General features: G+C 40.7%; 1 protein-coding gene across 2 annotated transcripts in view; it reads right to left on the bottom strand.

The window, feature by feature from the left end:
• Positions 1 to 14863, bottom strand: part of FTO (FTO alpha-ketoglutarate dependent dioxygenase) — a 372377-nt gene that overhangs the window by 261151 nt on the left and 96363 nt on the right. For both annotated transcript variants that reach the window (XM_027618868.2, XM_027618869.2), the window contains exon 2: positions 8754 to 8831. In XM_027618868.2, the coding sequence (XP_027474669.1) occupies positions 8754 to 8831 (78 nt within the window). The remainder of the gene's footprint in view (positions 1 to 8753; positions 8832 to 14863) is intronic.

Genomic DNA, 14863 nt, shown 5'->3' on the forward strand with positions numbered 1-14863 from the left:
AGAAAAATTTCTGTACTGTTTTGTGAAAAACGTAAATAACAAAGTACTATTAAACAAGAAATTAGTAACCAGATATTGAGACAACAGGATCTCAGCTTAAAAAGAAAACAAATGTCTACAGATAAGTACAGAAAAGAAAACTGGGGGAAGAATATGGTCACAGGTTTATGGTAGTTATCTCTGGTGGTGAACTCAGGCATAATTTTAATTTTCTTTTTTAGACATCTGTATATTTTTCAAATTTGCCAAAGTAAATGTAAAAAGCTTTTTAAATTAGAAAATCAGGGAAAAGATGTTGCATTCAAAACTTCTTAATTTTCAGGGCACCTGGGTGGCTCAGTCCTTAAGCATCTGCCTTCGGCTCAGGTCATGATCTCAGGGTCCTGGGATCAAGCCCCACATCGTGCTCCCTGCTCAGCAGAGAGCCTGCTTCTCCCTCTCCCTCTGCTGCTCCCCTCTGCTTATGCTCTGTCTGTGTCTGTCTCTGTCAAATAAATAAATAAAATCTTTAAAAAAAAGAAAGTCGTAATTTCATGACATATCTTATATTTGCCAGGAGATTCTTTTTGATGACCCTGAATTTTCAAAATGTTTCAATATTAACTTCTGGTTCTAATTTAAATCTCATTTGGAATGCTGAATGCTCTATGAAGTTATGATTTTAACACAAGAAATACAAATAATAACTGGCTAATTTGGTCACTATCTCAAAAAAAAAAAAAATCTGAGAGAAAATCCTCCATCCTAAATGCCCACTCTAATTATTTATCAAGTAATTAGACTAGTGCCTGACACTCGTGTTTCTTTAAAGAGAAATACAAGTAACTGTGGAAAAGAGCCGAACGTTAAATAATTGAATATTAATTCATTCTGGCAAACAAGTAAGTTCCCTTTCCATTTGGACAGGTACATGTAAAACAGCAGATATCACACAAGAATTTGGAACAGCTGTTGGCAGATTTTCAAATATGTCAGAATTTTTTGTTGTTGAATCCCATTAAAGTTTTGCCAAGGAGTATAGAGTCATGCAATTGTATTAATAGTTGTCTGGTCACCTAATATATCTCTTGAGATCTACAGAAGGTTTCGTGATCTAAATGATGATTTTAATAAGCAGCTGGAAAGGTATTTTAGATATAAACCACCAACATGCCAGGCGTTTATCAATGGCCAAAACATGTGGAATGCTAGGTTTTCTGAAAAATAAGCTTTACTTTCCACCTCCTTTAAACCACTATGTAAGAATTCTACTGCTTCTCCTCTCCTATCAAGGGATGGTTCTGAGAGAACAGACATGCTGCTAAATGAGTAAGATACCAGTTGTGCAGGAGGCTCACCTATATGAAACCAGTGGAACGCAACCCTCAGTAGGGTGAAATTAAATTTAAAATCTTCAAGGGAGGGCGCCTGGGTGGCTCAGTCGGTTAAGTGACTGCCTTCGGCTCAGGTCATGATCCCAGGGTCCTGGGATCGAGTCCCACATCGGGCTCCTGGCTCAGCGGGGAGTCTGCTTCTCCCTCTGACCCTCTCCCCACCTCATGCTGTTTCTCTCTCTCAAATAAATAAATAAATGAAATCTTAAAAAAAAAATCAACTTTAAAATCTTCAAGTGACTTGGGAAATGTACTTCACTTAAAAAGTGTTGCGATGTCAAGGGACTCTATTTCTAATCCGGCTGTTAACAGATTTTGCTGGTAACACTTTGTATTTTGCACTCTGTAGAAGAGTATACATTATCAGTCATAACATTTTCCATATAATTTTCACTGTAACATGCTTAAGACTTGGTAGCCATCACAAGACAAATGGGCTGGACACATCTGGCCCAACCGGCCAACCACCTGCTGCGCTGAGCTGTCTCCCAGAGGAGGCTCTCTTCTGAGGTCACTGCATTGGCCCTGCTACAGCTACCACAACTGAGTCTTGGGATAACATGTGGTTTGCCACAAAGTGACCCTGAGATGTTTGTTCATTCACTCACTCACTCCCTCAACAGTTCTTTTTTTTTTTTTTTTTAAGTAGGCTCCATACCCAGCCTGGAGCCCAACGTGGGGCCTGAACTCATGACCCTGAGATCTAGACCCAAGCTGAAATCAAGGGTCGGACACTTAACTGACTGAGCCACCCAGGTGGCCCAATTTAGTGGTTCATTTTTTATTTAAAAATTTACTGAATATCTGCTCTCTATCAGATACAGTATAAAGTGTTATAAATACAATGATATAAACAAGGTAGCTCCTGTTTCACAGCATCTCATAGTTTAAGAGTATAGATAAAAATAAAAACCAGTAGCTAAAGAAAGACTTATCGCAAGGGAAGTATGAAAACACTCCGTGGGACCAGGGAATAAAGAAGCAGGAAGGGAATCTGGAAATTCTCACTTACTGAACACACATTTATTGAGCACATACTATTTGCAAAGCCTGAGGTGCTGGGAACAGGAAGAGAATGAAACTTTGACCTGCTCTCCAGGAGCTCATATTTATAATTAGATGATATATAAACATATAGGATATGTGGTTCATAATATACATAGTATTTTATGAATTTATTATTGACTTACTTATTTAATAAAATATATAGTCTTTAGATTGTGATGAGTGCTATGGAATAAAGAAATCCAAGGTAAGGAGGATGAGAATGCTAGCAGTGAATGCTCCTGTCTCACACAGGCTGGTCAGAGGGCCTTTGATAAGGTGACATCTGAGCAGAGGAATGCAAGAAATGAGGATACAAGCCCCACGGGTACCTGGGGGGGAGGAAAGTCCCAGGCTAAGGGAACATTAAGCGCAAAGGCCTTGGGGGCAGCAGTGTGCTTGGCTGATGCTCAGAAGAGCAAGAATGCCAGAGTGGCAAGAGGAGGGGCAGCAGAAGCAGGGAGCGAGCTGGGAGAGGCGGTCAGGAACCAGCTCTTCCTGTGCTTTGTGGGTAAATGTACGTCCTGGGCTCATTTGCAACGACGTGGATGGAACTGGAGGGTGTTATGCTGAGTGAAATAAGTCAATCAGAGAAAGACATGTATCATATGACCTCACTGATATGAGGAATTCTTAATCTCAGGAAACAAACTGAGGGTTGCTGGAGTGGTGGGGGGGTGGGAGGGATGGGGTGGCTGGGTGATAGACATTGGGGAGGGTATGTGCTATGGCGAGCGCTGTGAATTGTGCAAGACTGTTGAATCACAGTTCTGTACCTCTGAAACAAATAATGCAATATATGTTAAAAAAAAAAAAAGAAGAAGAAGATAGCAGGAGGGGAAGAATGAAGGGGGGGAATCGGAGGGGGAGACCAACCATGAGAGATGATGGACTCTGAAAAACAAACTGAGGGTTCTAGAGGGGAGGGGGGTGGGGGATGGGTTAGCCTGGTGATGGGTATTAAAGAGGGCACATTCTGCGTGGAGCACTGGGTTATATGCACAATGAATCATGGAACACTACATCCAAAACTAATGATGTAATGTATGGTGATTAACATAACAATAAAAAAATAAAAAAATAAAGTACATCCTGGGCTCTTACTCTGAACACGATGGGAAGCTGAGCAAGAAAGTGTAACGTGCTGACTGAGGTTTCAGAAAGAGCACAGCGTATGCGCCAGAGGTGGTGGGAGGGAGCTGGATTTGTAATACATTCTGAAAGCCAAACACGTGGCACTTCCCGGGATTTTCACAGAAGAGGTCCTTTCAGGACGCCTGGGTGGCTCAGTCAGTTAAGCGTCTGCCTTTGGCTCAGGTCATGATCCCAGGGTCCTGGGATCGAGTCCCCAATCAGGCTCACGGAGAGCCTGTTTCTCCCTCTCCCCCTGCTCTTCTCTCTCTGTCAAGTAAATAAATAAAATCTTAAAAAAAAAAAAAGAAGAAGAAGAAGAGGTCCTATTTCAGCAAGGTCTTCAAGGGTGAGTAGATGCTCGCCAGACAGAAAAGCACTCAACACCCCGGGGAATAACAGGCACAAAGGCAGGGAAGGATGAAAGGTCACAGCGGAGCCAGGGTGTAGCAAGAGACTCTGCATGATGGCGTCTATGGCTGGACTCCATGTTAGGCAACGGGTAGAGATGAGACAGAGAGGTAATCTGGGGTCATACGGTCAGTGGCCTTAGCGGACATGTTGAGGAGGGTGAACTCTACCTTACAGGCAAGAGAGACTGAACAAAATCTAGAAAGCAAGGAGTGACAAGTCAGACATATTGAGAGGAACACAATATTGATGGTACTGAAGAGGGCACAAGGAACACCAGGTAGGAGAACAGGAAAACTGTGCCGGTCTGAGATGGTAAGTGAGGGCCTGAATGAAAAGAAGAAACACGCTGAGGGGTTATGAAGAGGCAGACCTGCCAGGGCCCAGCGCCTGAACAAGGGACTGAAGCCACGGGTAGAAGGGGAGGACAGCCCGATTTGGGATTTGGTGGACAGCACCAGGAGGGCGGCCGCTAGAGAGGAGAATGAACAGCAGGTTCCCTGTAAAACAGATCCTTACCAAAATGTGACTCAGAGCTTGCCACACTTGCACTCCAGACCCTCTCACGGCTTCTCGTGTCATTCAGAGCCACCGCCGACACGCCTGGCACAGCCAGCAAGTTCCCATATCATCGGGCCATGGCTTTCTAATCTCATCCCTTCTGTTCTCAACGCTCTCACTTCGCGCCAGGTGTACTGGCCTCACGTGCTTCTCCTCAGATACACCTCAGGGGCCCTGCTCTTCCCTATGTCCAGAACATTCTTCCTACGAGTATCTACATAGCTTGTTCCCACACCTCCATAAGGGGTTGGTTCAAACGTCACAATGAAAAGGTCTTCCGCAGCCACCCTAAGTTGCAATCCCCCACCCTATGGTGCCCTCTGACCTACTTCATCTCCATACCTGTTTGCCCTTCCAACATTCATTTTCTGGCTTTCTTTTTATTTCTGCTCCCTCCCCCCGTCCCACCTCATAAGAAAATAAACTCAAAGAAGGAGGAATCTTCTCTTGGTTTTCACTGCGTCACCTCTAATGCCTAGAACATTACCTGCACAGGGCAGGGGAGCTAAGCATCCGTGTTCAATGAAGTCAGTAATGAATGAATATGGATTGTGTTGGGTTAGATGCCCCTGCAAGACTTCCAGGCACAGCCCCCCAGCAGGTAGTTGGAACTGGAACCCTGGAGGTCACAGGGGAGGGCAGGGATCAAGAGAGAGGTGTAGGATCATGGGGATGAAAGCAGAGCAATCCCAGAAGCACCAAGAGATACAGTAGGATGATGCTCAGAGTCAGATCCAGGAGTCAGACCGCCTGGGCTCAAACCCGGGTCTTGACACTTCTCGCTTCCTAAAAGCCTTGAACAAAATTTTAAACCCCTCTGTGCCTCAGTTTTCTCATCTCTAAAATGGGATTTTAAAAAACCTCCTGCCTCAGAGGGCTGTGGTAAGATGTAAATGAGCAAATACATGTAAAGCAAGGAGATGAGCAAGCAGAGTGGAAAGTACACGGTAATGGAAAGCAAGGGGGTGTACTGAGGAGAGAGGTATTTTCTCTGGACACGAGAGGTAGCACTCAGAGATCTGGAAGCCAGGGTTGGTTCTGGACTAGGTAGTTCCTCATTTCCTTGTGCTCTCTGGTGAACCTACAGAAGTTCTCTCCACTTTTCTACTTCAGATTTGTTGTTGTTGTTTTATTTCTTTTCTCTATGGTCTTATCAGATGAAACCAAAAAACATCTCTGAAGGTGTTTTGAATTTGAGTACAGTATTCTGGGAGGCGCACAACAGAGCAGAAAGAGCAGGGGCCTTGGGAGTCAGATAAATGTGGGCTTGGACCACCTCTGCTCCTCAGATACGGAGCTTAGTGTGGATCTAAAGAGAAATTTCTAGAAGAGGAAGATAATACCTACCTCGAACACTGCAAGCTTGAAGAAGAGCAGTCAGTGAATGCACATTTGTGGCATAAATGCACGAAGGAGTTGTGAGGACTGAACGGCACCCACTGTAAGGGTAAACACACATACCCAACAGGGCAGCTGCAAAAAGTCTTGCTTTTGTGACTAGCAGCTGGACTGGCATTCCTGGGGCCAGGGCCTGTTGAAAAGGACCCCACGTTGGGTCTGAACTTTCTATTTATTCATGTCATTAAAAAAGTATTTTCCCTTCGTCTTTTAAGAGAATAGATTTCCTTTACTTAAGGGTATGTTGAAGCACTAACCCTTATGATAAGGTGCACTTAAGGTGATTAGATATTGGTATCAGACTTGTTGTAGGTCTTGGAAAGATAAAAGAGCAGCCTTGATAGTTGTTGTTTGCCTTTGAGTTTCCTTTTATCCCCAGGTGTAGGGCTGGCTCTGAGTACAGCAGCTGATAACCTCTGTGTTTAATTCTTCATGTTCTACTACTACTTGCACCATACCAAAGCCGAAAGGCTCAGAAGCTGCTTTAGAACAGTGTGTGTAATCATGTACCAGATGGCTTCTATCTATAAAAACAGTAATAAGGATTTAAGAACTGATCGTATTTTGTGGGTTTGTTTTAAGGGTCCTTTGGATAATTTTTTTTTTTCTGATTACCAAAGAATATACGTTCACTTAAGACAATTTGGAAAACTAGAAAACCCTACCATGCTGGCATATGATATTTCTGTATATACCCTGCACACCTTTCACGATGCCACCTCCCTGGGGAGAAGTGTATGTGTATGAAAACAAAATTAAAAGCATACTAAACATTATTATATAACTTGCTTTTAAAATTAACTAATGCATGCATTAAGTCAGTCATCCATCCAAGCAAATTAATTAAACACCTACTAGGTGCCAGGCGCTATACAAAGTACAGAGGATGGGGGAGACAAGCATAAAAATGAAATCACGGAGATAATAAAGGTACATATAAAGTACTACGGGTGCACACAAGAGGGAGCAGAGACAAGCCTCTGCACTGCGGAGGTGTCAGGGAGCATCCTACAAGAGATGACACATGGGCTAACAGGTAACAGGAGTTCACCAAGGAACGGGAGGAGGCATGGCAGCAGAGGATGCAGCAAGAAGGCCCAAAACATGAGATTGTCTGGCTAGTCTGAGGTCCTACCGAAGTCCAGTGTAGGTAACAAGATGAAAGAGTTGGAGAGATAAGACTAGGAAGGCAAGAGCCAGGCAATGAGCAGCCACTGCCGGGTTTGAAGCAGGGGGTTGACATGCTCAGATTTATGTCTTGGTTAGAAAATGTGCTATAGCTCTAAGGATTAAGAAAGAGGGGCAAAGAGAAGAAACTAGAGCAATCCATAAAAGGACTGACCTGGTGAAAGACAGTGAAGATCTAGTGAGAACGGAGATGACAGATAACATCCTGGAACTGAGTGAACTGGAAGTCAAGGGGCCTGGATGCTAGATGGGTAAACATCTTTCCTGCCCCCCTTCAGCAGTTACTGAGAATCAGCCATATACATTTGCATGCGAGGTCCCAGAGAAACAAAGATGAGGGGGCCCAATTTTTATCCCCAAGAGCCTACATTCTGGTAGGAAAGAACAGATGAACACGTATTATTAGTGCCTGCTCAAAATGCCTTCCCCTCCTTCTTTGGGAACAGGACTCCAATTTTCCTGTGGGGAAACCAGCCATCTCCAGCTCACAGTCCATGCAGTTGGAGTGGAAATGGTCATATTTGAACCCAACTCCACGAGTGGGTGCATGAACGAGGCTGGGCAAACGGGAGCATCTCATGCCCCTGAACACAATGACTGGTTCAGGAATAGGCACAGGACTCAAACCAGGCCAACAAGATCACTCCCAGGGAAATCAGATGGAACCAGAAAAAAAGAAATGGCTACCTTCTTCTAAAATCCCATGTGCTTAAGACCACATACTCCTTGGGCTGTCAGACTCCTCCTACGTACGTTAGCAGGTCAGAGCCTAGCCAGCATGAAGTCACACAGAGGAGAGGCAACACGACACAGAGAAAAACAGGGATCAGATGACACCTTTTGAGAAGTTAGATTCAGCCATGTACTCCTAGACATCTAAGTTAAGAAAGTCAATAAATTCCTCTTTTGGGCGCCTGGGTGGCTCAGTCGTTAAGCGTCTGCCTTCGGCTCAGGTCATGATCCCAGGGTCCTGGGATCGAGCCCCGCACCAGGCTCCCTGCTCGGCGGGAAGCCTGCTCTCCCTCTCCCACTCCCCCTGCTTGTGTTCCCTCTCTTGCTGTCTCTGTCTCTGCCAAATAAATAAAAAATCTTAAAATAAATTCCTCTTTTGCTATAATGAGTCTGTTGGGGTTTTTATCACTTATAATTGAAAGAGTACTGACTACTTCAGGGAACGAGACATGGAATCCCATAACTGCAATACAATGTGATAGGCATGATAGAGATATTTATAAGGTACAAGTAGCACAGAACAGAGTATGGTCAAGTCACTTTCAGGTAAAGTAAATCAAGGAAACTTTCACAAAGAAGGTGATGTTTAACTGAAGTCTTGAAGAATTAGCCATCTGGCAACAAGGTTAAGAGGCAAAAGGATATTCTACGCAGAAGAACCAGAAGGAGCAGAGGCAAGGAAGTAGAAGAAAGCATGGAATGTCTGGGGACAAAGAAAGCAGTCCACTGTGCCAAAGTCCTAGGTTCACAGCAGAAAGCAGATCGTGAAGGAACTGGGATGTTCTGTGGGTGATGAGGAGTCACTGGATGACCAAGTCAGACCATTTCACTTCTCATTTAACCTCTCCAGACCACAGCTGCTTCTTAGATCAGAACAAATCAATACAAATTGATAAAAATATGAAAAGATCTTACCTGCTGATAGAATTCATCATCCTTGGGGGTCAGATAAGGAAGCCAAGTATCTTCGAGCTCTTCAAGAAGCCTCAGTTTCTGTTTAGAAATAATAATGATTATAGGTGACTGAATATAAAGTGATCAGAATATAAGACAATCCCTTATTTTTCCAGTAAGACAATACAAAGCAAAACTTAGCCAACCTGAATGTAGAAACTTTTAGAGACAGGAATTAGCCAAATGCCCATTATAAAATGTATTAATTTAATTACATACATTTAAATTACACATTGCATAAAGCGTTAATTTAGAAATAATGATTTTATTCACTCTCATATTCCATGAAACAATTTGATTCACCAATCTTGACATGTTTCTTTAACACCATGGTCTTTTTCATCACTAGACTCGCCTTTTGAGATCCCTATACAGTTTTCCAGAGCAAACCTTCCTGTCTGTATAATGTGCTTGAGACACAGCAGCTTCTGAATCCTTCTATCACACAAACACTAGAAATAGCAAATCAAACCACAGTACCATTTACAGAATGTCAGGATATTTGGAAGATTCATTCATCCTATAAACATTTATTTGATACAGTATCCACTTATGTATTACTTTTTTTTTTTTACGATTTTATTTATTTATTTGACAGAGAGAAACACAGCGAGAGAGGGAACACAAGCAGGGGGAGTGGGAGAGGGAGAAGCAGGCTTCCCGCCGAGCAGGGAGCCTGATGCGGGGCTCGATCCCAGGACCCTGGGATCATGACCCGAGCCGAAGGCAGACGTTTAACAACTGAGCCACTCAGGTGCCCCACGTATTACTTTTTTTTAAAGTGATCATTCATTTCTAGAATAAGTACTAAATCCATGTTAAGCATCTTCACTTCTTTTCCAATTTTATAAAGAAACATTTTTAAGCATCCACAGCCAGCACTGTCTGAGGCTCTGAGGCCATTTCTATGTCTTCGCAAACAGTACCATGCTGTTCAAACAAAGTAACTAAGAGAGGACCCCATATAATAGGGTATTTCATAAAGAATCGAATACATATAAGGTGATGTCCTCCTTCTGAAGGATTTTTTTTTTTCCAAAGAATACCTAACATATATGGTGTGTGGGTGTGGGTGTGTGGGTGTGTGTGTGTGTGTGTGTATACGCGTGCGCGACAGAAAGAGACCACATGGCATATAAATGGCATTATATGTGTGTGTATATACACACACACTCACATAGGAATTATCTATATACTGCAGAAAATTTCTCAAAGGAAAAAAAAAACAGAAAAGGCAGAAACAACTGATTTTCAAATAAAACTATAATAAGATGCATATTCAGGCTGTTATCAGCATCTCTGTAGGAATTACAAAATGGTACGCCTTGCTCTGGGTCATTGCAGCCTTATTCCATGGAGTATGGCTTGATGAACACAAACTGGAATTTAGCCCCCACCTGCTCCAATGGACACTGTCTTTATGCAGTCAACAACCTGCTCAACCAGACACAGTGACCCTATCACCCTCCCCTATGCTTTCTTTCACAGACCCATCAGAGTAGTCCAGAGAAAACACCTTTTGGACAGAACTTAAATCTTTCTGTATCTTTCTGCAAATTATCCAAGGTAAATAAAGAAAAAAGGAGTAGAAATATAGCAACCAGTTGATCTTACAGAGGCAAAACACTCTCATACAAAATTCTGGTCTATTTATTTAATGAAAGCTTTCTGCTTGGACCCAAGGTATTTTCCCATCTACAATGGTAAGACTGGCTTACCAGTTAAACTATAAACGGTTTGCCTTTATGAAGAACCTAGAATACTAACAAAAACCATTAGTTTAGATAAATCATCGGTTAAGTGGCTTATCTGTTTTCAACATTAGCTACTACTTGGGGAACAGAAAGAACTAATGATATTTCCATGCATATACTTACACATTTATGCACTTCATCACAAATTTAATAAAAATCTATACCGCAATTGTCACTCTGACCTCAGGAAAGCCTGTATTTTCCTATGAATCTTTTGCCAGGCCTTTTTAGAGACAGGATTCTTAAATGCCCCCAGACAAAATTTAACGCATTATTAAAATCCTTGAATAATTCAAACACACATGAAAACTCAAACCTTGAAATGGCTCCACCTTATAAATACCACCTTAAAATAAATACATACATACATACATACCACCTGAAGACCTCTTCAGGCAAATCTATAAAGCTAATCTGTGTATAACAAGGAGCACAAAGGTCAACACCTCTAAGGAATTAAATACTCTACCTTAATGAGATTAAACAGCAATAGACCTGTTCCATAGATCAACAGGCATCAATGGAGGCTGAAATTCTATTTATAATTAAAACTTAAACTACATCATTATAAAAACAACCTACTTCCCAGCTCAGTTGAAGTCCAGTGTATCAGACAGGCATAAAACATTGTAACTTGGAAGGCTGTATCAAAAGGATAAAATTCTACAGGAATGTTCCTACTACAGAGCAAGGAGAATATAAATGGTCTCTTTCCACTGGAAATTTTAATTTTGATACTGTGAACATCATTATATCTATATGGCAGGAAAGAATGTGGATCCATATACCTGTAATCTGTTCTGTGTATCAATATTCACAGCCTACAATTTTACCAGTTAACTAAGGAGATCAATTATAAACAATATATTTACGAACTTAAAAAGAACTTTTGGTCATCTCTACCTTGGTGAAATCAATCAGGAATTAATATTAGATTAAACTGGTAGTTCATGAACTTCACATATTTCTTAAGAATTAAAATTGCTTTATAAAAAGGCAAAGTCACTCTGAGCTCAACTACGGAGGAAAAGTCCTCTCATGCTCAAGAGTGCAAATTACTACAATACCAATGGGCAGCAATTGACAATTCCTACTTCTGCGGATTTTTTCTATGGATATACTTGCACCATGTTCAGAAGAACATATGTACAAGTTTACCCACTGGATCACTATTTGTAGAACAAAAGCTTGGAAACATACTAAACCCACTTAACTGTCCACTTTACAAGAACGAGTATTTTGGTATGTAATTTTTTGGTATGTAAATTTTATCTCAACTAAACAAAAAGATTAGAAACAATCCAAGTGTCCATCCACAGAAAATGGTTAAATAAACCATGGTACATCCACACAATGAGATACAATGCAACAGTAAACAAGAATGAGGAAGCTTCCCTGTTAGAGAAATAAGGAGCTCTACAGAATATCTCAGGAAGTAAAAGACAAGAGACAGAATATCTGCTTATATGTGCATAGAGAAACATAAAGAATATGTGACAAACTATTAACGTGGTTACCTATGAGGCAGAGGTGAGAAATGACTAGAAGGAGACATGGGTGAAACAAGGCTATTCAAAACATTCCAGGTGTACTGTTTTGATTTTTGAACTATGTAAACATATTGCCTATTCAACACATTACCTATTATTAACTCAAACATATTACCTACTAATTCTTAATGTAAAATTTAGTAAAAAAAATGCAGACGCCATGATTCTTTACTCTGTTTTAGAAAATGTATCTTTTTGTGATATGCAATAAGGTATACTGGGGGAAACTACCATAGACCAACACACTGAAGAGTGAAGGGGGAAAAAAAATACCCAGCTCTGACAACTTCGTTTGCGTCAAATGCCAACTAGTTGGTAAACACACACATTAAAATGCACTCTGGAGTGGAGGTAGAAGGTGCTTGTGTTTGACTGTCAGATCTGGCTAACTGCTGCTCCTTGGCCTGATGTACAGATAAAATCTGCACAGCTGGACCCTACCTCACACTGCTCAGCTCACACACTTCTTTGCTGTCACACTGGTGTCAAACATGTCAGGCTGCTCACAAATGCCGCACAGAAGCCAGAGAGTGCAAAACCCAAGCTTCCCCACCTGGTAGGAGGACATGAAGACCCTTCCATGAGGACTACGTCCCTTTCCAGAGCTCTAGCAAGGAAAGAAAACATACACACGAGACCTTAAGAAAAACACACTGCAACTCAAAACCATAAAGGTTTAAAGTTGGAGGTTGAACTTTAACCCTAATCCTCTGACTCCTGTGAAAAGTTAAGCTCTATCTGAGCTTGCAAATCTTGTCAAAGAGAGACATGGTTGAGAATCATACAGTTATTATATTAAAAAGATTAACCAGATTAAGACTCATAATAGGAGGGGGTATCTCACCTATAAATAAAATGTATTTTCTTCAGTCTCATCAGATTATGCTGCTAACTACTCTTATTCTTTAACCATTTTTCATTTTCCACATAATTTTTCACCTATGAATCGTATTTTGTCAGGTTTGATAAAAATTTAATTTTGTTCTCTGATTTTTTTCAACATACAACCACAAATAAAGGCTTATGAATGTTTAGTGTAAAAACAATCATCTGATCTTCTGAGGGTTTCAAATAATAAGTGGAAAAACTGACCTAGTCCTTAAGCAGGTCATTGAGTAAGTAAAACCTCCCTGAGGAAGACACATCAAAACATTAGCCACAAGGATGAGTAAAAAAAAATAGCTAAGCCAAAAGAAGTATAAATAAATATTTCATATACATGTATGCCAGATTTGCTTTAAATGAAAGGGGAAAAAAAAGTACTTCAACCACTTCAAGAAACTCAGTATTCACTTTCCTATGCTCACTGAAAATAATGGCATGGTGAAAATAAACAGAATTTGGAGGAAAGAGTAGAATTTGAGTCCAGACTCATCGCTTCCCACATGTGGTACACTCAAATAGACCTCTCCAGATTTCAGTTTACTCGTCGGTAAAACACTGTTTCATGGAGCACTATGAAGATGAAATAAAATCACTTACGTATATTAGTGCATTTTACAAATGATAATCCATGCAGATATTAAGGAAATCACATTCAAATTGGGGGTGGGGTCTGCATAACAAAGCATGAATTAAGAAGCCAAAAGATAGTTCTAATGCCAGTTCTACCCATCTAGATAAATAATTTGGAATAGTCTCTTATCTCTATGTGAGGTGAATGAATGAATGAATGAATGAACACATATAGAGATCTAAGAACAGGGTCTGGCACATAAAAAACCCTCAATACACTTTGGCAACCACTTACTGTTATTTACTCCCTTATTCTGGGAAATGAGTTTTATTTAGTAGTTTTGAATTATCTATAAAAGAATCTATGTGTAACCCATCAAATTATACTTTATGCCATAAATTAATGCTACATGAGAAATTCAGATATTAATTTACCTGGGTGAACTACAGCAGAAACATGTAAAAGGTCTCCATAAAATTTTATATATATATAAAATGCCTCAATTAGCTACACTGGTGATAAAAATAAAAATTATTGTAAAATTTTAGAACAGATGAAGAAACAAAAGCCCATCCAGAGACAAAAGGTGACTGGCAAGAGCTTACATGACTGGTCATGAGACTATCACAACTCATATTCTCATTTCCCAAGTACAAGGTCATTTCCACTATACTCCCACACTGATTCAGAGGCTAGAAAAATTTTATCTTTAAAAACTGTTCAATTTGTAACTTAAAAAGAATTTATAAATACAAAAATCTTAAGTGATTTTAATTAAAAGCAATACTCTTTCTAAAATTTAAAACAAATGTTTATAGCACTAATTTTGGACACCCAAGCCTTGGCTGCTTTGGTAGCTCTACAATGCTTTCAAGAAATTCTTTCAAGAAATTTACTTAGCATTTCTTGTTGTTTCCAATAATGGGAGCCTACGCTGTTGCAGACCAAAAATTCTGCCAGAGTAAATAATCTCATAATCCACAAAACATCAGAAAAAATTCTCAGGAGGTTTTTGCCTCAGTAGTAACACAAAAGTGGCCCTAGACTGCCCTTCTGCTCTTTCCTAAAAAATCTTAAATCAAGACTAAAAGGATTAGGGGCTCCTGGGTGGCTCAGTGAGTTAACCATCTGCGTTCGGCTCAGGTGATGATCCAGGGGTCCTGGGATCAAGCTCCGCATCCGGCTCGTTGCTGAGCCTGCCCCTCCTCCTGCTCATGCACTCTCTTCTCTCTCTCTCTCAAATAAATAAAAACTTAAAAAAAAAAAAAAGACTAAAAGGATCAAACTATTTCTAATCAAAAACTACAACCA

The sequence above is a fragment of the Zalophus californianus genome, chromosome 17, assembly GCF_009762305.2.
Source record: "Zalophus californianus isolate mZalCal1 chromosome 17, mZalCal1.pri.v2, whole genome shotgun sequence".
Taxonomy (NCBI): Eukaryota; Metazoa; Chordata; class Mammalia; order Carnivora; family Otariidae; genus Zalophus; species Zalophus californianus.